The sequence below is a fragment of the Sinohyriopsis cumingii genome, chromosome 18, assembly GCF_028554795.1.
Source record: "Sinohyriopsis cumingii isolate HCF-2022 chromosome 18, ASM2855479v2, whole genome shotgun sequence".
NCBI classification, from domain to species: Eukaryota; Metazoa; Mollusca; class Bivalvia; order Unionida; family Unionidae; genus Sinohyriopsis; species Sinohyriopsis cumingii.
In genome coordinates, this window is record NC_142978.1 from 52,068,366 (window position 1) to 52,096,171 (window position 27,806).

At 37.0% G+C, this 27,806-nt stretch overlaps 1 protein-coding gene across 1 annotated transcript; it reads left to right on the forward strand.

Annotated features, from left to right (window-relative positions):
• On the forward strand, window positions 1-25,445 carry LOC149776644 (coenzyme Q-binding protein COQ10 homolog B, mitochondrial-like). The gene is made up of 5 exons (XM_089941158.1): window positions 1-102; window positions 5,427-5,591; window positions 8,321-8,513; window positions 16,448-16,549; window positions 18,935-25,445. Exons 1-5 carry the CDS (start codon window positions 26-28, stop codon window positions 19,097-19,099), a joined length of 702 nt encoding a protein of 233 aa, XP_089797284.1. The 5' UTR covers window positions 1-25; the 3' UTR covers window positions 19,100-25,445.
• Window positions 25,446-27,806: the final 2,361 nt, after the last annotated feature.

The window sequence follows — 27,806 nt, forward strand, 5'->3', positions numbered from 1 at the left end:
TGACCTTGGTAAATTGAAGTCTAAAATGGCAAGATGTGTAATACAAAGTATCCAGCATTTTCGCTCTTCACGCCATTTGATTAACTTAAAAGAACTCAACAGGTAACGATAGAAACAGTGTGTGTATTTCAAAATTCGTTGAAGAAGTTAACATTATGTGGTACATCAGACCGTGGTAGGCCATCAGTGTCGGTGAACTTTACCCAAGGTTATATAAATAGAATTAAGGTCCCTTTAAGTTCAGTCACTTGTTGCAGGTGCAGGTGCAGGCTAATTCGGACCATATTTCGGGCTAATTCGGACTATATTTCGGGCTAATTCGGACTTTGTAAAATATTAAGTTAAATTTAAATACGATATTTACATTTGTTTCAAATATAATTATTTCTCAATTTCATTATTCCTATAGGGTGCAAGTGACACTTTTTATGCACAAATTTAATGCCGCATACACCTGCCTAATATAAAAATTCATAAAATAACTAAAGTACATAAGTGAAGTCAAAAAGGTCCATATTTTGCATAGGGTATAACAAGGCAAAACATTCAATACAGTACAAGTCACATGGGTCATGTCACAGGGGTTCGTTACCAAATAAATTTGGAGTATCCGTCCTTGAATCAAGGGATGGGGGTTCTAACCTGTAAAAGTAAAACAAATGAATGTGTCAGACATCACAATCATGCCTAATGTTTAATATTATGCTGTTGGGTTTATGCCATATGCATGTTCTTTACTGTACAATGAATTTGCATTTAGTTTCCTGTTACATTTGTTTGTTTTAAGTGTTATACGTGGGGGTTTTGTACAACATGTCGGCCCCTACTTTTCTTGACTTGGTGTAAGGTTCCACAGTATCAGATTTAAACTGACAGTTAATTGGATAGTTCATCAACATTAATGCACAGACTCGCTTTTGCTGATCTCAACAACAGGAAAAGCATTTCATGTTCATGTGGTTGAAATACTCTAATTAGTTCAGAAAGTTTGTTGATGTTAACAATGCACTTTTCCTAACATATTTTTTCACTGAGTACTGAATGAATACCTATATCAGTTGTTTCTCTTTTTGCAGGTGTTGCAACTTTATAAACATAAGTTACAGAAAAGAAGCAAAACCAGCAAGTTTTGTAAAACTAATTGAACAGTTTAATTATTAAAGTAATAAATAAAAAAATATGATAATCATAGTATAATGATGTGACTCGAAATTAGTCCTTATAAAGGTCAGTGAAAGTCCTAAACAAATGAAAAGTTCTTTTGATTTTCGTTATCAGAAATGTACTGGTCCTCCAAAAATCATGATGTCAAGATGGCATTGTCCAGAATTCTTTCAAATAATTTATAACAGTTCCAGAATAATTTTAGAGTCCAAATAATGAGCACATTCTGTCACCACTGAACAGACCAAATAAATGTTTTTTGTCTTGAAAAATATCTAAGTACAATATGAGACATGTCTGTAGACTTACATTCGGAACACAAAAAGTGTAAATAACTACAGAAATTGGAATGAAACTGAATGCTTAATTTTCTCCTTATAGACACCTAATATTGCAACTGTAGTTCGCAATAGACTCCAGGTGACAACATACACTATTGATTTTTGTTAAACTATATTCACATGACCTCACGCAACCAATGGGAATCCACAGAATAATTCTGGAAACATTGATATCCCATCATTTGCTAAGAAGATACGCAAAGTAAATCAGGGGTCTTTAAGCCACCAAATTCGCCATTGTAAATATCAGCACAGCTAAAATGATCAATTGATCATCACATTTTCACACTCAGCAGGTAGCTGATGCAGGACTGGCAAGCCTTTGAACTTGCCACCCAGCTATTGCGTGCATACAGAGGACTCCTGCGTACATGATTTTCTGCATCCCAGATATATAAAAAATGGCATCCAAATATGCCAGATTAAGCATTTCCAAGACTTCTGATGTAATGCAAAGTGCCTTGCTCGTGTGTAAAAGAATGTGTAATGCAGAGTGGTTTGCCTTTGTGTACATGACTAATGCAAAGTGGCTTGTCCTTGTGTACATGAATGTGTAATGCAAATTGGCTTGTCTTTGTGTACATGACTAATGCAAAGTGGCTTGTCCTTGTGTACATGAATAGTAATGTAAATTGGCTTGAACTTGTGTACATAAGTATGTAAATGCAATTTAGCTTGTCCTTATATACATGAATTGTAATGCAGTGGCTTGCATTTGTGTACATGACTAATACAAAGTGGCTTGTCCAATGTGTACATGAATAGTAATGCAAAGTGGCTTGAACTTATGTGCATAAGTATGTAAATGCAATTTAGTTTGTCCTTGTATACATGAATTGTAATGCAATTGCTTGCATTTGTGTACAGGACTAATACAAAGTGGCTTGTCCAATGTGTACATTAATAGTAATGCAAAGTGGCTTGAACTTGTGTACATAAGTATGTAAATGCAATTTAGCTTGTCCTTGTATACATGAATTGTAATGCAGTGGCTTGCGTTTGTGGACATGACTAATACAAAGTGGCTTGTCCAGTGTGTACATGAATAGTAATGCAAAGTGGCTTGTCCTTGTGTACATGAATAGTAATGCAAAGTGGCTTCTTGTTGTGTACATAATTATGTAATGCAGGGTGGCTTCCCTTAGAGCATATGGCCAATGGAAAGTGGCTTGTCCTTGTGTACATTACTATGTAATGCAAAGTGGCTTGCCTTTGTGTTCATGAAGGAGGTGCAGCAGAATTCCAGTATGGGGCATTCATGACATCAGCCTAGTCTGGCTCAGTGTCCGCATGGTTCATTCCAAACCCATCATGTAAAACATTAGCCTAGTCCAGCAGTGTAATATGTCAGTCTAGTCCTATAATGTAAGACGTCCCAAACCCGGATATTTATGATGTGGATGTGTGATGTCTTACTGCCAGCACAGCATTGTGTAGCACATTCCCCAGTCAGTTGACTAGGAAACAAGAGGCCAAATTTTCAGGAATCTCTTAAACGTATGGCAGCCTATACATGCATTGACACTGTTGTACATTTTAAAGTCTAATTGCTTTAGTCGGACTATACATACTCTGTCTTTTTTCAGATGGAATCAAATTCTGCCAAAAGCAAGTGGATGCATTTTAGACTTCAGTTGTCATAGATTTCAGAAAGTTTGAAATGCGATTGTAGCAGAGGAATGTCAGAATAGGTTGAAGTTAGTTAGTGTTGATGAAAGTGATGAGATAGTTTTGGTCCATCCAGTATGGCCAGTTTTGGCCAAGGCAACCATCTTAAAAATGTTATTACTCTTCCTCAACAGAAAATCATATTGGCATGAGGTATTCACCAGAAGATTTCTTATGTCTAGTTGGACCTAAATGAAAATGGACTCGTAAAAATCTGTAACAAAAAAAAGTGAAACCAACATTTTAAGTAAAATAACAAGCAATTTATTTCACTACAATACAAAGTGAAAATTTAAGAGATACTTTTAATATTGCGAATTAAATTACAAATAATCCTAAATGTCATATCACAAGTCCAAAAATTTAGAATGTTCCCAATGTTTTCCAATAGTCTTGAATTTCCTGATATTACAGAGTGTCTTTGGATGAGTTCAAAGACTCAAAGTAATTTATTATTCCAAAAACCATGAGCACTTTTGTAATTCCATTGAATGTTTTAAATAAATAATTCTTCTCGAATTATATCTGATGTCAAAAACACAACTGCAAACTAATCATTGATACAGAACAGGAATGAGTTATTTGTTTATCAGATTCATATTTAGGCATACACATTTTCACTTTACAAAAGAATACAGAACAATCCAAAGTTAAATACTTGTCTAAATTTAAACAAGCCTGACCTTGAACTCAGATACTACATAAATACTTTATTTACAACTTACAAACATGGACAAAAGTTGTCTGTGTAAAACGTTGTTTACAAATTAAAATCATAGACAAAAGTTAAGCACACAATATTAATTAAATATACATAACTCTAGTCTGACAGCCATTATGGCAGCCATCTTGAAAATTATGTTATCACTACTCCTTCTTCAGTTAGTTTTGTAATTACTTTCCACATGAAAAATTTCACTAACATACATTTGTAAGAAAAATTCCAAGTATCTCTGCCAGTTTCTGCAACTGCTCAAGATTGTGTGCTTTATAAATTAATTACAGTTGGAGCTTTTAAAGATTTACAGGAAGTGCAAAGGCACTTGAAATATTTCTTTTTAATGTAACTTAGAAATGTTTTTCCTGTGAAACGTTCTTACATACTTATAGAAAAATCTGATGATGCCTTCATTTGTTTTGATAATATATCAATAAAACTGTGCGGTCTTGATAGTTCCAGTGACCTAGGGTAAGCATAACAAGGCTGGACTAGGCCAAAACCCCTACAAGATGTTAACATTTTGTGGCTTTTGACTTTTCACAAGTGAAACTGATAAAGAGATCTTATTGAAAGGAAGGAACACTTTTCCACATTACAGTGATACCCAGATACAAAACAGTGTCATTCTTAGCCAGAACAATGACTCGTCGACTAATGAGTCACCCTCTATAAATAAAGCGTTATTATTATTATCATTATTATTATTATTATTATTATTAACACATTAAGAAAATGAGGGTTTGGCATGAAACAGCAATTTCTGGATTTATTATAAAAATCTTTTGTCTTTTTATATATTTATATAATTGGCTATTCATGAATGTGGTTTAAAACTCTGTTGTCACTCCTGGCATATTTTCATAACCTGGTTCCATGTTAGTATCAAATTTGTGTTTTGTATCTGTGTAAAAAGGACAGGCAGTTTCCTTGCAAGATGTTATGGACAAGTAGGCAAAAGTAATGGATAATTGATGCACTCAAGATTTTGAGCAGTACACATATTAAACTTGGGCATTTTTTAAGGGTAAAAAATGCTGAGTTATTCTCAAGGGTGTGAATCTACACCTGTTTGACCCAGAGATAAGTAAGTTGTGCAGTCTTCCTCAGCACAGCCATTTTTATCTGCTCAGGAAAAGTGGTTTTTCTAAGCCCTGTCTACAGTGGTTCCTAAATACTTGTATAAAAAATGTGCCTATATGCAGCAAGAGTTAAAAGCTTGCATCCAGGTTATATTGGGTGAATAATATAGATTTGCATACATTGTACTTCACCAGTTATAACTTAACCTTGTTATCATATTTCCCATATGGTCTCACTACCATCAGTACATTGGCATGGTTCAAATGTTATAAACTGTCCTTGTATGTTATCAGTGAGGAATGTTATATATCAGTACATTAGCATGGTTCCAGTGTTATAACTGCCCTTGTATGTTACCAGTAAGGAATGTTTTACATCAGTACCTTAGGATGGTTCCAGTGTTATAAACTGCATGTGTATGTTATCAATAAGGATTGTTCATTTATTTTCAGGTCAAGCTGTATTTGTGTATTGCCTCTTGGACATAACACGTGCTTACAAGCACAAGTCCAGTCACAACATGTATCTTGTCGCACTTTGTTTAATCTTCCGAGTTTTCCATCCCCACTCTCCTCTTCTGGTAAGAGGAAACAGTATTCGGAAAGAAGGATTCTTGGGTAAGTGCACAATATTTATTTAAGCAGACATCCTCTAATTTTGTGTCAGTTTTCCTTAAAAGACCGTACTTAAATCTGAGTAATTTTCCCTTTAAAAACAGCAAACTAATAATCCCAAGTCAGTTTCCCAGTTAGAGATGGCACTCTAATCCTGAGTCAGTGTCTCTTAAAAGATGGCATGCTAATCCTGTGTCGATTTCCCTTTAAAGATGGCACACTAATCCTATGTCAGTTTCCCTTTAAAGACAGCACACTAATCCTATGTCGATTTCCCTTTAAAGATGGCACACTAATCCTATGTTGATTTCCTTTAAAGATGGCACATTAATCCTGCGTTGATTTCCCTTTAAAGATGGCACACTAATCCTATGTTGATTTCCTTTAAAGATGGCACATTAATCCTGTGTTGATTTCCCTTTAAAGATGGCACATTAATCCTGTGTCGATTTCCCTTTAAAGATGGCACACTAATCCTATGTTGATTTCCTTTAACGATGGCACACTAATCCTATGTCAATTTCCCATTAAAGATGGCACACAAATCCTATGTCGATTTCCTTTAACGATGGCACACTAATCCTATATCGATTTTCCTTTAAAGATGGTACTCTAATCCTATGTCAATTTCCATTTAAAGACAGCACATTAATCCTGAATCGATTTCCCTTAAAAGACTAAAATATGGCACACTAATCCTGAGTCAGTTTTCCTTAAAAATATCACACTCATCCCGTGTCAGTTTCCCTTAAAAAAATATGGCACACTAATAGTATATTTATCCATCATAAACGTCATTGTACTTTCCTTATTCCTATTTATAGTAACTGTATATGACACATTTCCAAGAAAATAGATGGGTTTCTTCAAGTTGAAATCTTGTCTCGTAGATTCATTATATTTGGATATACATTTAGTTAGGGGACCAGTCTGTACCTTTAAAGATTTTTTTGCCAAATGTTAAGCTAAACGGGCTTTATCAATGTGACTCATGGATGTTATATGACAGAAAAATGTTAACAGGAGAGGGATTTTTGAAACATAAGAACAGGTCAGATCAGAAAAAGGACAAATTGATAGCACTGTACAAGTTTCTAATAGACTTGCCTGTGGGCAATTAGTAAAAAACATTGTGAGAGAGATGGAAAGGTGTCATGTTCAGTTTGTATAGAGGCGGAAAGGTGTCATGTTCAGTGTTTAATTCTTTATGTTGTGCACAGATTTATGCCCTGTGATCTCACCACAGCATGTAGTATATCAGTACCTTTATTTAGTGTTTATATGTACCAGTCTTTTATTCCATAACTGGCCACAATTTTTTCATTCATCTTTTGTCACTTCCATTGTTTAGTTCATGTCAAGGTCAGTCACATACTTTATTGTGCAGATGTGATGAGGTGAATATTTACTATTTATTGCCAGTTTTAACAAATAAGGAATAAATATTCATGTTTTAATTCAGTAACTGTTACATTTCTGTCATAACATGTGTAAGTATTGGGGATTCACTGACTTTTAGGTCTTAACCTTTCCTCAGGCAGCTTATGAGCTTGCTCAGCTGACTCTAAACAATGAACTTGTCAAAGATTGTTTTCATCCCTGTCACGGATGTGAAGGCGTGTAAAAGATAGCCAGTTGGGGGTGGGTGGGAAACAATATCATGACTTGCATGCGGGTTTGATTTTTAAGTTGGGTAAAGTTGGACATTTTATAGACAACCCCTGATGCAGTTAAATAAAATCTTCAAGATGATGAATTTTATATTTTTTTATCTCTGCAGATGTATTTCATGTAATAATATGGAAATCAGATGTCTGAATTTCCTGTAATATTATGGAAATCAAAATTTCAGATGTATACATTTCCTGTAATAATTTGAAGTTGAAAATTCAGATGAACACATTTTTTTTATAAACCTTTCGGATTCAAATCATTATATGCTTTTCAGGTTTTATATACTTAGGATAATTTTTCTTTGGGAAAGGAATGAAGAATTTCCTCATCCTTAATGTTCTACTAGGATCGTGGCAATTATTTTTTGGTATGTGGCATTATTTACCTAAGTTTCAAGCAATTTTAATTGCGCGTACTCCTGGCTGTTATTCAGTTCCTCTTTTCCACTTGAATAAGATCCTAGTTAATAGTTTATAATAACTTAACCAAAGTCAGCTTGTGTTTTGTGGAATGTGTGTATGCAGCATCTGGTGTTTTAGGTTAGATTGGTCTTTGTCGATAATTGAATTGTATAAACATTGTCAGTGATAAATCAGAGTTAGAATTTGCTTTATCTGATACTTAGTATATTAGACAAGAATACCAACAGAATCTTTATAACCCCAAATCATTTATTGGACAAGAATCCCAACAAAATCTTAATAATCCCTAGTCATTTATTGGACAAGAATCCCAACAAAATCTTTATATCCCCATGTCATTTATTGGACAAAAATCCCAACAGAATCTTTAAAACCCCATGTCATTATTGGACAAGAATCCCAACAAAATCTTGATATTCCTTGTCATTTATTGCACAAGAATTCCAACAAAATCTTCATAATCCCAAGTCATTTATTGGACAAGAATCCCAACAAAATCTTAATAATCCCATGTCATTTATTGAACAAGAATCCCAGAAAAATTCTTGATAACCCCTAATCTTTATAATCTTGATATTTAAATAAAAATCTGAGAAGGAAACATGTGCCAAAAATAATTGTTTTGGTTTTTTGCAGGTATTCAATGGAACAGATGTATGACATTGTAGCTGATGTGGAGCACTACAAGGAATTTGTTCCCTGGTGTACACAGTCAGCAGTAACTAATAAGAGACCTGGCTTTCTCACTTGTAAATTAGAAATAGGATTTCCACCAATTTCAGAAAAATACACATCAGCTGTGACATTGTATAGACCAAACCTGGTGAAGGTAATATGTTATTTTCCAACATTTTAATAGTATGTGGTTTCTGTGATACATTAAATAGTCTGTCAATCCATCTGTCTGTTATCCTCTCTAATAGAATGGGAATGATGTGATACATTTCATTAGTCTGTCAATACATCTGTCTGTCTATCCATCTGTCTGTTATGCTCTTTAATAGAATGGGAATATTGGGATGCATTTCATTAGTCTGTCAATCCTGTCTGTCTATCCATCTGTCTGTTATCCTTTTTACCCCTCAACTGATGGGTGGAAGTTCATCAAACATTGTATTTGTTCTTAGTCATATGGTTACCATTTGTGAAAGGATATTACTTTTCACTTGAATGTGCCCCTATCCCCACCCCAGGTTTATGAAGGTGTCTAAAGTCCCTATCCCCACCTCAGGCTTATGAAGGTGTCTAAAGTCCCTATCCCTAACCCAGGTTTATGAAGGTGTCTAAAGGCCATTTCCACACCCCAGGTTTATGAAGGTTTCTAAAGTCCCTATCCCCACCCCAGGTATATGAAGGTGTCTAAAGTCCCTATCCCCACCCCAGGTTTATGAAGGTGTATAAAGTTGCATGTAGAAATATTTCAATTACAGTTACATTTTTCAACTATTACAGAACAAACTGTATATATGAAGTCATAGCAGGAAACAAACACATATTAACCTTTGGTCATGGTTTGAAATAAACAAGGTCAGGGTCAAATACTGAATATTTTTTCCTGTGATCTCTAACAGCCACATCCAGGCTAAAAGTTCCATGTCATTGAATACAGCAGTATAAAAATAACTTAGAAGACTAAAAGAGACAAAATGAACATTTCACTAAATCTTAAAAATTCTATGTAATTACTTGGGTAAACAAACTGCATTTTCTATCATTCATGACATATTCATTATGAAATAAACAATTTCCCACATCACTGTCTACATTGAAGGACAACAACAAAAAATTATGCAACTCAGAGTTGACAAAATCCATAATACGAATATCGAATGTGCAGTGTCAAAATAAAATATTTCAGAAAACGAATTGTGGCACTCCTGGGGTTCTGATTATTTTGTATCATGGCTTCCAATAACTTGTTGGAGTCAGCAAGGAATAAGCACATATGGTTTTTATGTGGTCTGTTGTTGCTGTTGTTCTAGGGTTTAACGCCATTTTTCAGCACAAGATAGGCTATACATGGCGGCCAGTATAACTGGTGGAGGAAGAACCCTGGAAAACCCAGGGAAGAACCACTGACCCACGAGAAGCTACTGGCAGGCTGTCCCGCATACTATGTGGTCTGTACTGATGGATATCCCTTCAGTATGGCTTGGAGAGTTTTATTTGCATGCAGGGGTCTTTTGTGTTAGATTTTAAAAATATATCCCACATACTTTTTATTTTGTTGAGGTCTGGTGGCTGTGATCAGGTGATGGCAATTCAAGATTGTCTGTATTGTTTTCCTGATTCCAAGCTTGAGACCATGCAAGTATGACAATATGTAATATAATCTTGAAGATAAATATTGAATAGTGAAATTTTTCAACAATGGGCCATGCATGAAAATGAGACTGTAATGTACTTCTTGCTACACATAATTAATTCCGTTTCAACCAGAGTATGCACTCCATTTGATGTGATTAAGCCCCAAAACATTGCACCTACAATGACTTTATTATATTTTTGTCCTAGGTTCTTTGGCCTATAAATATATTAAGTGGTTCTCCACACATAAATTTTTCAACAGTAATGACAACCAAATTTTCATATGAAAACTTCCAGTATTTTTCAACCAGGAGATAAATCTTATTTTTGCACAGCTTGCAGTAATTTCTTTTTCTGTTGGAGGCTAATACTTTCAGGATGTTCTGAATTAGTTGGGTTTTTTTTAAGCCATAATCATTCAGTCTGGTATGTAACATCACCCATGTGTACACACCAGCAAGATACTTACACTCCTCTTCTGACAATCATATACTCATTATTTCCACTATGAAACCAAAGTCATATGGACAGCATTCTTTTGCATACCAGGGCCCAGCAACGTGGAATGAATTGCCCACTGAACTTAGACACAAAGACACAGTGATCACATTCAAGAGGGCTCTCAAAACTCACTTATTTCGACTGCAAGAACAAACTTAAAGACCTAATAATGTTTCCTACCTTAAATGTTCTCAGCATGTTTTTTTTTAATGTTTTCTAATTTCATGGTGTTTGTTTTTGTAATCATATCATTATATGTTTTTTTATCTTATAGGTGTTGTCTAATGTTGTAAAGTGCTTAGAGGTTCTAAAGATTAGGCGCTATGCAAAGTCCTCATTATTATTATTATTATTATTATTATTATGGATGTATTGTTATTATGGATGCATTGTTATTCTTCTTGGCATCTGTGCATCTACGGGAGATGATGGCGTAGCTCCAAAGTAAGCTTTTGTCTATCTTTCTTTCTAGCTCTCTTTTCAGCTTGTTTTATTCTTCTCTCTTCCTCTGCGTTTTGAACTCCCTGCCTGACAGCTAGGCGCCAGCTGGAACGGTTGTTTGCACAGCTCTCCCAGTTGTTGACATTGATGTTTGCCGTCTTCATATCCTTCTTGCAAACATCTCTGTAGCGCAGATGTGGTCGTCCAGTTGGTCGTGTACCTTCTGCTAACTCCCCATATAATAGGTCCTTGGAAATGCGACCTGGGTCCATTCTTTTGACATGGCCAAGCCAGCGAAGGCGCCTCTTGCTGAGAATGGAGAACATGCTGTTCATGTTGGCGCGTTCTAGAACCTCTTTGTTGGGTACTTTGTCCTGCCACTGGATGTGCAGAATGCGCCGCAGACATCTCAGGTGGAAGCTGTTGAGTTTCCTCTCGTGTCTTGCATAGGTGGTCCATGTTTCGCTGCTGTAGAGAAGTGAGCTGAGTACGCAGGCTTGGTAGACACGCAGTTTGGTCTTCTCTGTGAGGTTGGGGTTGTTCCAGACTCTCTAGTTAAGTCTGGCCATCACTGCTGCTGCCTTGGCAATCCTGCTATTCACCTCAGAATCAATGGAGAGTGAGCTGGAGATGTTAGACCCGAGGTATGTGAAGTTCTTGACAACTTCCAAGTTGTACCCATCGATGGTGACAGAGGGAGGGGAGTCTGCGTCCTGCGCCATGACGTTCGTTTTCTTCAAACTGATGGTCAGTCCAAATTCCTTACAAGCATGGAAGAGGCGGCATACCAGCTGCTGCAGTCCATCTTCCGTGTGTGATGTCAAGGCTGCATCGTCGGCGAAGAGCAATTCGCGGATGAGTACCTCTGTGACTTTAGTCTTAGCACGGAGACGGGCGATGTTGAACAGCTTGCCGTCAGCCCTGGTATGGATGTACACTCCCACGCTGCAGTCCTTGAATGCGTATTGGAGGAGCATGGAGAAGAAGATGGCAAAGAGCGTCGGCGCAAGGACACAGCCTTGTTTGACCCCGCTGATGACTGGGAATGCTTCAGATGTTGCGCCATTGAAGCACACTGTGCTGTGTATGTTCTCATGGAACGACATGATGACAGCAAGCAGACATGGGGGGCAGCCAATCTTCTGCAGGAGTCTGAAGAGTCCACTCCGACTAACCAGGTCAAACGCCTTCGTCAGGTCTATGAAGGCAATGTAGAGGGGCATCTGCTGCTCGCGACACTTCTCCTGCAGCTGACGTAGTGAGAAGATCATGTCTACAGTTGACCTGCCAGCTCGAAAACCACACTGGGACTCTGGGTAGACGCGGGAGGCTAGGATCTGCAAGCGCGCCAAGGCAACACGGGCGAAAGCCTTTCCAACGATGCTGAGGAGGGAGATGCCCCGATAATTGTTGCAGTCGCTACGGTCTCCTTTGTTTTTGTACAAAGTGACGATGTTGGCGTCACGCATGTCCTGTGGGATGTATCCCTGTTCCCAGCAAAGGCAGAGGAGTGTGTGTAGGGGCTGGAGCAGTGCTGGTTTTCTGCTCTTGAGGACTTCAGGCGGAATGCCGTCGCTTCCAGGAGCCTTCCCACAGGCAAGGCAATCAATGGCTTTTCCGAGCTCTTCCAGGGTGAACTGTGTGTCTAGCTCCTCCATGACAGGCAGGTCTGGAATGGCGTCCAGGGCAGTTCCAGTGACATTGTTTTGGGTTGCATATAGCTCGAGATAGTGCTCAACCCATCGCTGCAGTTGTTTCCCTGGTCTGTGATGACTTCGCCCGTCTTGGACTTGAGGGGGGCGATCTTGTAGCTGGGGGGGGGGCCTGTCGCCTTTTTGATACCCTCATACATTCCTCTTGTATCCCCTGTGTCAGCAGCTGTCTGTATACTGTTGCAAAGGTTCAGCCAGTAGGTGTTGGCACAGCGGCGGGCAGTCTTCTGGGCATTGTTCCTTGCAGTCCTGAGGGCTTGTATTGTTCTGGGGCTAGGTGCAGCCTTGTATGCCAGGAGGGCTTTCCTCTTTGCCTCAGTCACGGGCTCCATCTCCTCCCAGTTTGCCTCATACCAGTCGACATTCTTTCGCTCTCTCTTCCCGTAAGCTGTGATGGCTGAATTGTACACAGAGACATGGATATGGGACCACTTGGAGTCAATGGTGTCATCAGGTGTCACTTTGGTGAGGGCTTCCTTCAGTTTGCTGATGAACTGCTGTGTTTTCTCTGGGTTGCTTGCACAGCAGGTGTTGATGCGTGGGTGACCCTTCTTCTTAGAATGGTGCAGCTTCTTGGGTAATATTCGCAGCTTGCTGGCCACTAGGGAATGGTCCGTGTCACAATTGGCACTGTGGTAGCTGCGGGTGAACAGGACACTGGCCAGTTCTGCACGCCTGGTGATGACGAGGTCTAGCTGGTGCCAGTGGCGTGAACATGGGTGTCTCCATGACACCTGGTGGATCTCCTTGCATTTGAAGAAAGTGTTGGTCACACATAGGCTGTGGGAGCAGCACATCTCCAGCAGTCGATGACCATTCTCGTTGATCTTGCCCCATCCGTAAGAGCCGAGACAGGTGGACCAGGCCTCATGGTCAGCTCCCACTCTAGCATTGAAGTCTCCTAATAAGTAAAGGCTTTCATTGTTGGGGATACTGGATATTGCCTGATCCAGAACCTCATAAAACTTGTCTTTCTCCTCGTAGGTGGAGCAGAGGGTTGGGGCGTACACGCTGAAGATGTTGACCGGGCCTAAGGATGTTGACAGCTGGAGGGCAAGGATTCTTTCAGTACCTGATGATGGAGGTTCAGTGAAGGCGAGTAGCGTGTTCTTTATGGCAAAGCCTACACCATGCTGCCTAGGTTCATCCGAGGGCTTCCCCTGCCAAAAGAACGTGTAATTGGCTTCCCATTGTGCCACTGTCAGCCAGTCGGGTCTCCTGGAGGCAGGCAATGTCGATGTTCAGTCGGGAGAGTTCTCTGTCAATGACGTCAGTCTTCCATGCATCGTCGATCTGCTGTAGGTCAGTGGTCAATCCAGGACACATGGTCCTGATGTTCCAGGTTGCAAAATGAAGAGTTGGAGTCTTCTTATTTCTTCTTTTAGTCTTTCCTGGTGCGGAGTTTTGTGACCCACTTGTCAAGATGGTTCTCTAAGCTCCATGCACCCAGTGAAGCAGGCAGGCCATGGCGGGCAGCACCTTACTGACTGGGGGCTGCCCAGCTTGAGGCGGGCGGTAGCTGTCCAGTGAGACCTGATGATCTCTCCCACCGTCAGAAGTAACCCCTGGCACCAAGCTCTACGCCAATCGAGCTTTGACTTAGAACCGGTAAACTGCTACTTCTCGTGTTCTGCTGATGCCGTACGACGACGCTGGAGTGTCCTCTCCAGTGGAGCTATGAAGCCTGGGCAGGGTGGTATGGAGAATCAGCTGTTGTCCATGCAGCAGATCCCCCCTCTCCATGCAGCTGGTGTGCCCAAGGGAACGACGAATGCCGATACAGCTTGGCACCAACGGTGTTGCAGGAGTTGCCGGAATGACATTGAAGTCAATGTCAGACCGCCTTAGGGACTCCATCTCCGGATTTTCTGTCAGGGTTTACTCCCTTAGCCTTTCCCACGAGTGGGTATAGCCACAAGGCAGCAGAGGTTTGGAATCAGAGTTTTCCTTCTCCTAGTTGAGCTACCATCCAAGGTTTACGAGTTCCATCTACCCAAAGCAGCTGGTTTTAAGGCGCCAGTGGGCCGCCTTCACCCCTTCTCCTGTTAGTAGAAAACATGGTCTGCCGGGCTTCACATCTAAGCCACTCGCGAAGGCCAGGAGCTGGATTTTAGTTGACAGAGGCAGTCAGAGATGTAAGCCGTATGGGGCATTTTTTGGAGGATTGGGGCGCTTGTCTCCCACTCCCACCTCGGGCAATGTCAACCTTAGACCACATTGCTATTATGGAAATAATATAATTAATGTATTGTCATCATGGATGTAATCTGATTATGGATGCATTGTCATTATGGATACATGTTGCAGAATTCTGACAACAAAGATAACTTTCCAGAGAAGATATTCAGACAAATGAAAAGTTTCTGTTGTGTATAAATTGTCCAGGCAGAGAGAATTTTTTTTTATATCTGGATGCATAGGTAAATGGCAGTAGTATTACAATTTCTCTTTAACTCCATTGTTTGATTTGCTTCACCACTCTGAGATGTTGGCAATATCTCCGAACACTATTATCAAAATTTCCTTTAGAACTGCGAAATGGTAGACTTTTGAGCATTGAGTATTTCTACAATTTTTTTCTGTCTTGCACCTTTCTCATAAAACTCTACAGCCATCTGCTGTTCATTTGACATTTTAAGTTGTCTGCCATCCATTGATACTAATTGGAATGTTCAAGATCTTTCAAGAAAAACACTGCCCCTTTTTGCACCTGAGTATTGCTTAAAAAATACCACTGAAATTTGTTGTGACACAAAACTGATACAGTCTGTACATGGATTAAACATGGAAGAAATAATTTCTTACTATTGCCAAATTATGTTCTTGATGTCAGCAAAAATTGCATCAGTTCTTTCATGCCTCTGTATTCTCTCTCCATCAAATACATAAATACATTACCCAATAATGACAGAGTTAGTAATTAACTTTTATGCAGCCTCACAAATCCAGACCTATGGAAAGACATATAGAAATTTGTCTTTCCTCTTTGTATACACAGTAGAGGATTAAAACTGTAATTATAGGAAGTAACACTTCCAAGTTACTATTCTAATTACTTCCCCTTGTCACTGCAATGTGGCTGCCATATATAGGATGTTATTTAGTTTAAGGTTTAAGTCACGCAGGTAATATCCTATCAGAATGCCATCAAAATCCACTGGATTTATCTGAAAATATAATCCATACATATAGTAAGTTGGTATTGTTTGTTGACTTACAATTGCTTCAGGCATTGTTGACTTTTTCCTTTTTATTGTTTTATCAGCATTTTTGTATATTTTTCCACCATTTGGGCTTAGTCACCAACAGCACTGTTGTAAACTCTGTTGGACATGGACCAAAGAGTTTGTGGGATGGCCTACTGTCCACCATCCATCAGTCTTTTAGCACACAATTATTATTACTTCTCCTTCTTTACTCATTAGAGACATACCATGAAACTTTATGCCACTTGGGAGTCCAAAATGATAGTGATGCCATTTGGAAGTCCGAAATGAAAGTGGTGTCAATTGGAAGTCCAAAATGAAGTGGTGTCAGTTGAAATTCAAAATAAAAGAGGTGTCAGTTGAAAGTCCAAAATGAAAGTGGTGTCAGTTGAAAGTTCAAAATGAAAGTGGTGCCAGTTGGAAGTCCAAATCAAAGTGGTGCCAGTTGGAAGTCCAACATAAGATTAATAAGATTCTGTTTCATTTTATATTTTCAAAGAATGAATGTGGTAATTAAAGAGAAGCAAAATAAGTTGCACAGTTAGAGAATGAAATTTAAATCTGAAAGATAATAATTCTTTTGTTTATCATTTCAGTCTGAATGTACAGATGGAATGCTGTTCAACCATTTATTAACAATATGGAGGTTCAGTCCAGGACTACCAGTAAACCCTCAAACATGTACTCTGGATTTCTCAGTAAGCATCCATATAGATTTGCGTTGTATTCTTTTTATTGCAGTTTTTACTGCTGAATTGGTCATAATGATATTGTTGTCATTATTGTAGGGTTTAGCGCCATTTTTCAGCACACAATAGGCTGTACATGGCAGCCAGTATTAATGGCGGAGGAAGAACCCAGGAAAACCCAGGAAAGAACCACCGACCAACGAGAAGCTATTGGCAGTCTTTCTCACGTAACCACATTGGCTGAATCCAAGACTCAAACCCATGCAGACAGAGGTGAGATGGCAGTGATCTATAACGGAAAGCGTTTTAGACCACTTGGTCACTCAGGGACCCCTCATAATGGTGTAAAATCTGTATCCGTTGATATCATAACCTACATAATCATTGTAGCCCTTGTTTTATCATAACCTACTCAATAATGTAGCCCTTGTTTTCTCATAACCTACTCAATGTAGCTCTTAATTTCTCATAACCTACTCAACATACCCCTTACTTTCTCATCCTAAATTTCTCATAACCTACTCAATCATTTCTCATAACCTACTCAGCCTTTAATTTCTCATGACCTAATATAACCATTGCATCTCCATGTTCTCAGCTTAGTTAAGCCATGTCTGCCCTCATTTTCTTACGACCTATTCAAACCATGTGCATCTCATTTTCTTATGACCTCAAGCCATGTGCATCTCATTTTCTTACAACCTATTCAAACCATGTGCATCTCATTTTCTTATGACCTATTCAATCCATGTGCATCTCATTTTCTTATGACCTCAAACCATGTGCATCTCATTTTCTTATGACCTATTCAAGCCATGTGCATCTCATTTTCTTATGACCTCAAGCCATGTGCATCTCATTTTCTTACGACCTATTCAAACCATGTGCATCTCATTTTCTTATGACCTATTCAAACCACGTGCATCTCATTTTCTTATGACCTATTCAAGCCATGTGCATCTCATTTTCTTATGATTTTTTCATAGGTGTGTATGTGTGTTTTCATTAATCCTGGACAGGTAAAGATGGGAGTAGAATAATGTGCTTTACACATTTGTTCATTCTTTGATTTGAATGTTTATTGACTGGAAATCATATAAACTTGTTAAGTAAATGACCTGAAGCTCCATTGTAAGTCATAGCTCCACCAATGAAAAGCTTTCAAATTTAAATGAATATATTTTTTAAACTCTTAGTAAATTCTCAGTATCTGTTGTGTGTTTGTATGTGTTTTAACCTACCTTTAACAATTTGAGCTATATCACTAGGCTGTCTGCAATGTGACAGCTTATAGTGATGTCTAGCACTGGGGCATCATGTCGCAAACATTGTGGTATCATGTCCACCCAGTCACATTATCCTGACACCAGGTCGACCAGTCCTAACACTAACCTCTTAATGCTGAGGGCCAAGCGAGGCAGATGCTAGTACTGTTTTATCAGTCTTTGGTATCACTTGGCCAGGGTTCAAATCCATGACCTTCTGCATCCAAGACAGACACTCGTAACTATTTAGGCCACCGGAGTGGTTTCCATAATTTGTAAAGTTTTATGAAATGAACAGCCATAGTGGCTTGTTATTATTTGGGAAGCTTGGTCAGAATCTATTTACTGTATGATACATGTATGTAAGTTCTGTTTTTCCAAGTTTTTTGTATTCTGTGGTTGCTACAAACTGTAAATTAAAGGCCAATGAATATTTGTCAGTGTGTATAAACAGTTGAACCCCTTTCCAGTCCATAAGTAATTATTTCTCTGTGTAAACATTAGAATCCTTTCCCCATCAATAAACAATTTACTGTAAATAGTGGAACCTCTTCCCAGTAAGGAAGCAATTATCTTTGTGTAAATAGTAGAACCCCTTTCCAAAAAAAGAAATAATCTTTCTGTGTAAACAGGAGAATCCGTTCCCAATCAATAATTAATTTGCTGTGCAAATAGTAGTACCCTATCCCAGAATTAAGTTACTGTCTTTGCTTGTAAATAGTAAATCCCCTTTCCAATCTATAAGTGATTAACTCGCTGTGTAAATAGTAAATCCCTTCCCAAAAATAAGTAATTATCTCTCTTCGTAAATAGTAAAACCCTTTCCAATCTATAAGTAATTATCTCCATGTTTCAAAAGAAGAATCCCTTCCCGATCAGTGAATTCAAGTACTGATACAATATATTATTTCCTAAACCATGCAAATTTGCATGTCAGAAATAAAAGTATATCACAGACATAACATATTTATAATGAAACTATAGAGATCATCTGGAACATTTTGCCGTATCAGTAACTCATTATTTCATTGTAGCGATTGATATGTATGCTTTATTAGTGATGTGATGGTTCTGTTCATCGTTGTATCTGTATTTGTACTAACTGTATTTTATTGTATTTTCGTTTCAGGTTGATTTTGAATTTCGGTCTGCACTCCACTCACAGATCTCACACATATTTTTTGATGAAGTCGTGAAGTCAATGGTAAATGCTTTTCTGAAAAGAGCTAGACAGAAACATGGACCTGAGTCCATCACAGCACAGAAGCCGAAGATTGTTACATATGTTTCGTGATGAAAGTTTGATTTAGGACTTCTTTTAAAATGTGTTTTTAATATTTATTTCCTACCTTTTATTGTGCAAAGTATGAACATGTTTTTATACATTTAATTAGTTTTAAAATGTTTCAGCATGAGAAATGTGTTCTTACCTTTGTGTAATGTGTATCCAAATCCCTATAATGTAGAACTAGGCCTTAACTTAATGAAACTCAGACTTTCTGTATCATCCAATTACAGTGACCTTCCACTAACATCATTTGCGATTGGTCAAAAAAAAACTTTTCAAAAGTAGCATCATTTGTGAATGAAAATCTTTCCAAAAGTAACATAATCTGTGATTGGTCAAAACAAAATCTTAAGTTTAAACTCAAGGTCAGGAGTTTTATCCTTATAGGTCTAATCTACCATCACACAATGCTCACACAGCAGGGACTAGATCGTCAGCAAAACATAAAATGAACCATGTAATACCAGCATAGCAAGGAAAACATGTTAGCCTGACATAGAATGAACAATATAATGCCAGCATAGCAAAGGACACACTATTGGCCTGACATAGAATGAAAAATATAATGCCAGCATAGCAAAGGACACAATGTTGGCCTGACATAGAATGAACAATATAATACCAGCATACAGGGTTTGAAACTAACTTTTTTATTAACTAGCCAAGCGGACTAACAGGACAAAAGACACATTAGTCCTCAAAATACATGTTTGTAACACAACAATAGAGATTTATACACATTATAAATTATATTGATTTGCCATCAGTTTGTCCCAAATCATAATCTAATCCATCCGATTCTGAATAGTCCTCCATATAATAATAATAATAATGAGGACTTTGTATAACGCCTAAACTTTAGAAGCTCTAAGCGCTTTACAACATTAGACAACATCTATAAGATAGAAAACATATAATGATATGATTACAAAAACAAACATCATGAAATTAGGAAACATTAAAAAACATGCTGAGAATATTTAAGGTAGGAAACATTATTAGGTCTTTAAGTTTGTACTTGCAGTCGAAATAAGTGAGTTTTGAGAACCCTCTTTAATGTGATTACTGTGGTCTTCTTTGTCTCGGTCCACAAGAGTTACATAAATATATAGCTGGCACTGGATCATAATAAGCAATGTCTTCACTTAAAAAGTGAATCATTAACAAGTCATTCAATACACTGCAGCGCAACCTGCATCTCCAATCAGATTTTGTCATTTTCAATTCACTGAATAGTCCTCCATATACAGTGGTCTTCTTTTACTAGGGTGTGTACATTCCTAAACAAAACATTCTTCCAAAAACTTCTCGTACAGCATCATGATGATTTTACTTGTAGATGACTGTTCTTTGGGTTTCGATAATTTTCGACTCATGATCATGCATTTCTGATGTATGTTTTATTTGGTTTCATGGTATACTATTGTTTCCAACTGTAAATTGGAACATCCAACTACAAATGAGCTTTTTTCCCATGCTCTGTTTTTGAATGCTCTCTGCAGACACTGCAAAACATTGTATTTACTTCAAGGTTAAAGTTAAGCCATGGCCGACTGCATTTCCACTTATCTAAAAAAGTTTGGCTCCTACTTTCTTTATCATACTGTTTGTTGTATTCCTTTTGTCCTCGTTATTATCAGTCTTCAGCCTTTTGGCTGGATTTTCCACACCTTGTACAAATCGCCACTTTGTTCTCTTCGCTTTCTCTGTTTAACTATGATCCTGGTCAGTGCAACAGTAACACTTTGCACACCATTCATAATGCATAATATAAAGCGCCTGGGTGATCTTGATTTACATATGGAAGTTACAACAAGTTCAGTAACTGAAAATAGCAAGTTATTTGTCCACATTTCTGTTATGGAATTCATTAAAAAATACAAGAAAAGCAAACTTTAAAATAATTACATGCATTCATTTTTTTATTAGTTAGATGGTCTTGTATTGGAACATATTTATTACTCCGTGAGGAAAACTATTAGTCGCAGACTAACAGACATCCGTTAGTTTTGAACTCTGCCAGCAGAGCAAGGAACACACTGTTAGCCTGACACACAATAAACCGTCTAGTCCCTGATCTGTTCAGTCATTATGCAACTACACATCTAGCTCTGCTGTGTTCACAATTTGGTACATGTTATATGGCTGTACTGATTGTCATGTCTAATTTTCGTTACATAGATGTACGAGGTATTCGTCAAGTTTGACACATATTTTATAACGCTACATCAGGTATTAATTATCAGGTCTAATTCCTGTTATATGGGTGTATATGGTATTAATTATCAAGTATAATTCATGTTATACATGTATAAGGTATTAATTATCAAGTGTAATTCATGTTATATGGCTGTATAAGGTGCCAACTGTCAAGTCTAATTTATGTTATATGAATGTATAAGGTGATGTATGATTAATGTTTCACAAATGTAAAAGGTACATAATGTTTGTCTCAAACCTCTTTTATATGAATACATCAGGTATCACCAAGTTTGATTCATCTTATATGGATGAATAAGGTACCAATGTGTCAGATACATTTTTTTAAGATGTATTTTGTTCTGATTGTCAGTTCTGAATAAAAAACAAACAAAATGATGCAGTGAATTTGTCATATAAATCTGATAAACAGGTTAAATTTGTCTGGTAATCTTATCCATTTATGGTCATACTGAGACAATAGTTTGTCAAATCAAAGATGCATTAATGAATTAATGAAACTACTCTGATAAACATTTAAGATATTTGTATAATGTTGAATAATTGGTTAATTCTCACATTTTAATCAATACATAAATTATATCAGATCTTGTCTTTTCTGTGTACAGATTGATAAATTTCTGCTGACACGTAATTCCAGCAAATTTACGTTAAAGTTTTTATTCTGATGTGTTTTATTACATTGCACAATATTACATTTTGGTGATCTGTGATAGGTAAAAAGTATTGTGAGCAATGAAACCAATTAGAAATTTTACTTTTTGGAGCTTTTAAATCTATATTTTATTTTAAAAAATGGTTTCTGATTAGTTTCATAATGTTAGATAATTTTAACAGTTGAGGACATGCCTGAAGTTAAATTTAACACAAATTTTTGCATTGCTGATGTTGAAATAGAGCTCATATCGATGGATAATTCCACAAACCTCATATTTATGGATAATTCCATATGTTTATGCTCCCTCTTTTTCACATGTTAGCTTTTTTAATTTGCTATTCTGTTGTACAAAATCTCTTACTAGAAAAATGTAATTTTTTTCCCTTCTTTTCAAATTCACAACCACAGTACAGTAATACCTCGTGAATTCGCATTTCTGGATTCACGAATTCACGGATTCGTGAAATTTTCATTGGTACCCTCTACGTACATGTTTTCTTTATTTTATTGAATTGTACCTTCGTTATATGACTTCTGTGACATATGAAGTTTACCTAGTTTACCTTCTGACAATGACAAAGAAAACGTCAGTCATTAAGTTTACAGTCCCATTCGTTACTTGGTTTTATCTTACTGTGAGTGCAAAAGAAAACGGCAGCCAATGAATTAGTATAGAGGTAATATTAGTATACATGTACCGTACTTTAAATGCGCTAGTGTGGCAAATACCCATTAGGCGATTCTGAACTCTATTTTTACGTCAACCATTTATTTCTCTTTTTAAGGGTAATGTATTAAGCTAACTTTTAAATGAAATGAAAGTGCTTTGGGAGCATGATTTGGGTCATATTTAGGGTTTAAACCCTAGAAATAAGCATTTATTAGCATTTTTAGTGACTCGTACCAAACATTCACGATTCCTCCTGATCCGCGACTGGTTCTGGAACCTAACCTCGCGAATGTTCGAGGTATTACTGTATGTAAAAGTGATAGTGATACAGTTACATGGGCATTATACCAGGTTTGACAGACTTCTGTTATATCCCTTACACAGCACATACAGTATACAATGGAATTCGAGTCAATTTAATACCATTGCTCATTCTTAGTATCTCTACAAAATAATATATTTGTTGATTTGGAATCGAAGATAAAGAATTTTATAAGATGTTTTTACATTTAGTATATTGAAGTTTGACAGTAGAAAAGTATGTGTTTCTCTACAACACATAAATTGTTTTGTCTTCTCGTCCATGAGATCTCAGGATGATAGGCTTCTATGTTTCGTAGCTCTAGCTTTATTTTACACAAAAAATTCAGTTTACCTGGACAAGTCTGCTTGTCCATTTACTGTCTCACTGGCATTCAGTTTACCTGGACAAGTCTACTTGTCCATTTACTCTCTCACTGGCATTCAGTTTACCTGGACAAGTCTACTTGTCCATTTACTCTCTCACTGGCATTCAGTTTACCTGGACAAGTCTGCTTGTCCACTTACTGTCTCACTGGCAAGACATATATATCACTCACTTGAGGATGTTTTGGGCATCAAAATTGGGTTTGGTTTTGTCTGTAGAAAGAAAGTCTCTATGGCATATTATACAAATTGGGTGGAAGGGTGCTTTATACCTGGAATGTATAACTGTAGAATCAGAAATTAATTTCCGTTCAAATCCATGCACCCTTACCCTCCTGCTGACCGTAAGCAATGTCAGCGTGATTTAAAATGCTGTTTTACCCAAGCACCTAACCATATGAGTGATAGCTGTCATTCGTTAGTAAGCACTGATCTTTAAAAATTCATGCAGTCCTACTCTTCTCACTCTCAAAGACAAGGTCATTTAGAAGTCTTGGTTAAAAATTTGGTTAAAGTTGTTCTTTATGGTTATAAGGGATAGGTATCATTTTTGGATTGAAAACTCTGGACAATTTATCCTTTTATATTCATGCTCCCTTAACCACGATTTTATCCTCATGTGTTGTCGAGGACATTTTAAGGTTAAAATGTACCTTTCTCAGACAGGGGAGCAAGTGAGACACACGATTCCTCTAAATTTCTTGTAATGTAGAACAGTCGGTTGATGAAGCACATAAATATCTTTAATGCTTTTAGTACCAAACATTGAAGGTTTTGCTTATGAAAATTGACATATATTGTGTTTATCTTATAATGTCATGGTCGGTTTTACAGGAAGCACACCATCTGTTCTGTACAAACCTTTTACATTTTAGCATTTAAATATTAGGGAATGGCACAGCATCCATTGTGTGTCGTGTTGTGTGTGCATCAGCAGTTGCTATTTTAAACTTCTCCTTAATTGCACAGAGTCCTGTCATGAAGGAATTTCAGATTTGTACCTCTCATACCAATCCGACATCAGATCAAATTTGAGAAAAATGTCCTGTCAGGAAGACATTTAAAGTTTGTAAAAATTCCAATTTACCGTCAAATATGGCCACTGTTACAAAAAAATGGAAATTCGACTTTACTAAATGTTGAAAACACTTTCAACATCTTCGCCAAAACTGCTGAGCAGATTTTGCCCAAAATTAACAGAAGACATCCTGGCATGAAGGCGTTTCATTTTTATATAAATGCTGATTCACTGTGGCAGATACGGCCACCATTACTAAAATAAAAAAATTATTCATTGAAATTTACCCAGAAACCTGTAACAAAATTGATAATTCAGCCAAAAACATTCACTAAAGGGGGCTTTCAGATTTTTGTACAAAAGACACTGATTTGTTATTAAATATGGCCACCATTAGTCCTTGATTTCAATGAAAACATTTAGTACTCTGTAAATTGATGGCATTACTAAAAATAGAAGAACCATTAAACAGGTCCTCCATGAATTGCTGCAAAGAATTTGAGCAATTTTGAACAAATGCATTCTGACATGAAGACCCTTCAGATTTAAAATGTTGCCAATCTGCAATCAGATATGGCCACCATTAATGAAACTAAATTTAAATGGCTTCCTTTCAAAACAACTTTACTAAATTTGACCACATTTGACAGGCACATCTAGACTTGGAGTAATTTCATATTTGTACAAAAGATGCCAATCCACCATTAAAAGTAGAAAATTTACCTAGCTTTAATTATATAAATAAATCTGCTGAAAAGAGTTTGACCAGCATTGACAAAAAGTATGCTGGTACAGGGGTTTTTCCATATTGGACAGATGCTGATCTGCCATCTTGTATGGAGAGAGATAACATGAACTAGAGAAACCTTCAACAATTTTTTTTGTTTTTTGTTTTTATACAACACATAGTCAAACAGCATTGGAAGAAAGCATCCCACTAATATTTCTTGACCAGCTGCTCTTGAATTTGACTATTAGGCTCATGTCAGCAAGGAACCATATCCACTTGGGCCTATTGTTTTCATTACTATCATAACTTTTGGAGAATGGTCTCTGAGATAAGATGCAATGTTTCAAATAAAAAATCTAAATTCTGAAATACTCTATTGTTATTTTTGTTAGGTTTCATAAAAGGGAGAAATTGTATTTTGATGCAGAACAAAAGCTACGATCATTGCTAATAAAAATCAAATTCATAATTGTGCTGACTGCAGGTCAAGACTTGCTAATGTCCTCAACAGTTTGATTATTAACCAGACATTGTGCAGTCTTAAATAAGCTTCAGCCTTATCCAGAAGAAACTTTTGAGGTGTGGGCAAGAAAGCCAGAACTTTTATCACCATGCTGAAAACAGCTTTCTTTTGTATTTCTGTCATACATTAATTTCATTTTTGACTGAGTAGACTGAATCTTATTTCTTACTACTTCACTAGTCTTTGACAGCTTTTTTTTAAAATCAGGGACATAACCAAGAAGATTAATCTCTGTATCTTCGGTTGAAAGAACTTTTTCTTTCAATAACTTCAATGATCTATGGACAATATGTCCAAAAACTAATTCAAAAGGATAAAATCTTAATGATTCTTGAACTGTTGTAAAAACTTCAATGGTCATAGACACCATGTCCAAACACTAGTTCATATGAACTAATATGGCAGAAGATTTATATTGTTGGATACCTTCTCCATACTTAACTTGTTGGAAAATTACAGACATAATACTGGTCCCTTTATCAGATTAGATAGAAACAAAAATATTTTATCAAAGTCTTTTTATTTTGATTTTAGTATTAACATTCTTTAAAGGAATAGCTTCTGGAAATCTTGTGGATCCTGTTATGAAAATAGATTTATTCACAAGTTTTGGTGAATCCTCAACATAATTGGGGGTGGGGGTGGGTCTGTTCTTTTTGTGTACAACTTAGACTGGACATACAGGTATTGTTTAATCTTTATACATTCTTCATTAATTACCTACATGGTGTTCATATGTTTATGTAACTGTCTCATCCATTCAAGATGAACTTTGTGAAGTAAGCCATTGTTGTTAGGTAATATCCACTGTCCTCCCCTTGTTTTGGCACAGCCATGTTTGAGTACTTTTGCCTGTGGTGTAGCGAGTGTTCTAACTGGTTACTACACACTGTTGTAAGGATAGCAAGTATGTGTGTTTATCTCCAGAAAATGTAATTGATACACTGAACCCTTAATTTGGTTCTTTATACCCCTTTGGGATCGTGTGTGTGTGTGTGTGTGTGTGTATATATATATATATATATATATATATATATATATATATATATATATATATATATATATATATATATATATATATAATTAGTGTATCCACGCTATAAGACATTAGTTGAGGTTTGTAGAACCTGACTGTGTTATAGATCAAACTGTCTTAGAACCAACCAAGTCAGTTAGCTGAAGAAAATGATGCATGCACCATAAAAAGATGCACCGGGGAAGGGGGCTCGTTGGGCGTAATAAAAATATGTGCTCTTGATTAAATGAGGACAAAACGAGTTTGAAATATACGTGTATATTGACAAGTTACATTTGTGTAGTACAGTCCATAGTGCATTAAGTACTGTACATACAAATCCATGAATTAGAGCATAGATTATATATTCTAAAATTCATGTGTCAGATCCTGTATGTGTGTGTGTGATTTGGATTTTTAATGTAGCTTTTAAAAAATTCAGTCATATTTTTACATTCTTTGCAGTGTGATAGTTTATAGTGATGTCTAGCACTGGGACATCATGTCGCAGGTTTTAATTTGTTCACATGTTTTTATTTCCATATGAATAGCCTCCTCTGGGTAGCATTGGCAAAGATGATAGCCGTCTTCAGCTGACTATAAGTACATGTACATACAGCATGTAAACAACTATAACTGGCAGCATAATATTGTAGTGTACTGTTTAGTGACGTGTTTGTTGACAATGCGGTATAGATCAAAAGAGGAATATCACTTTTTATACATGTGTTATTTGCATTTTCTTATAGGATCTGAGTACTACTCTAATGACCTAGTGGTTAGAGCATCCACCTCAGATGCAGGAGGTCGTGGGTTCAATCCTGGACCGAGTCATACCAAAGACTTACAAAAATGGTACTAACAGCTGCCTCACTTAGCACTCAGCTTTAAGAAGTTAGTGTTAGGACTTGTCGGCCTGGTGTCAGGATAATGTGACTGGGTGGGACATCATGCTACATGTCTGCGGCATGATGCCCCAGTGCTAGACATCACTTTAAAACTCACACTGCAGACATCATAGCGATATGACTGAAAAATTGTTAAAGCTACGTTAAAAATCCAAATCACACATACACACACGACTATGACCTTGACCTCTTAGAAATAAGAGAATTTTGAACAGCTTTGTCTTAATTCAGTTACTTATTTTTCAGTTTGTTGCAATCAGAAATAACGTGCCTCTTGAAATAAG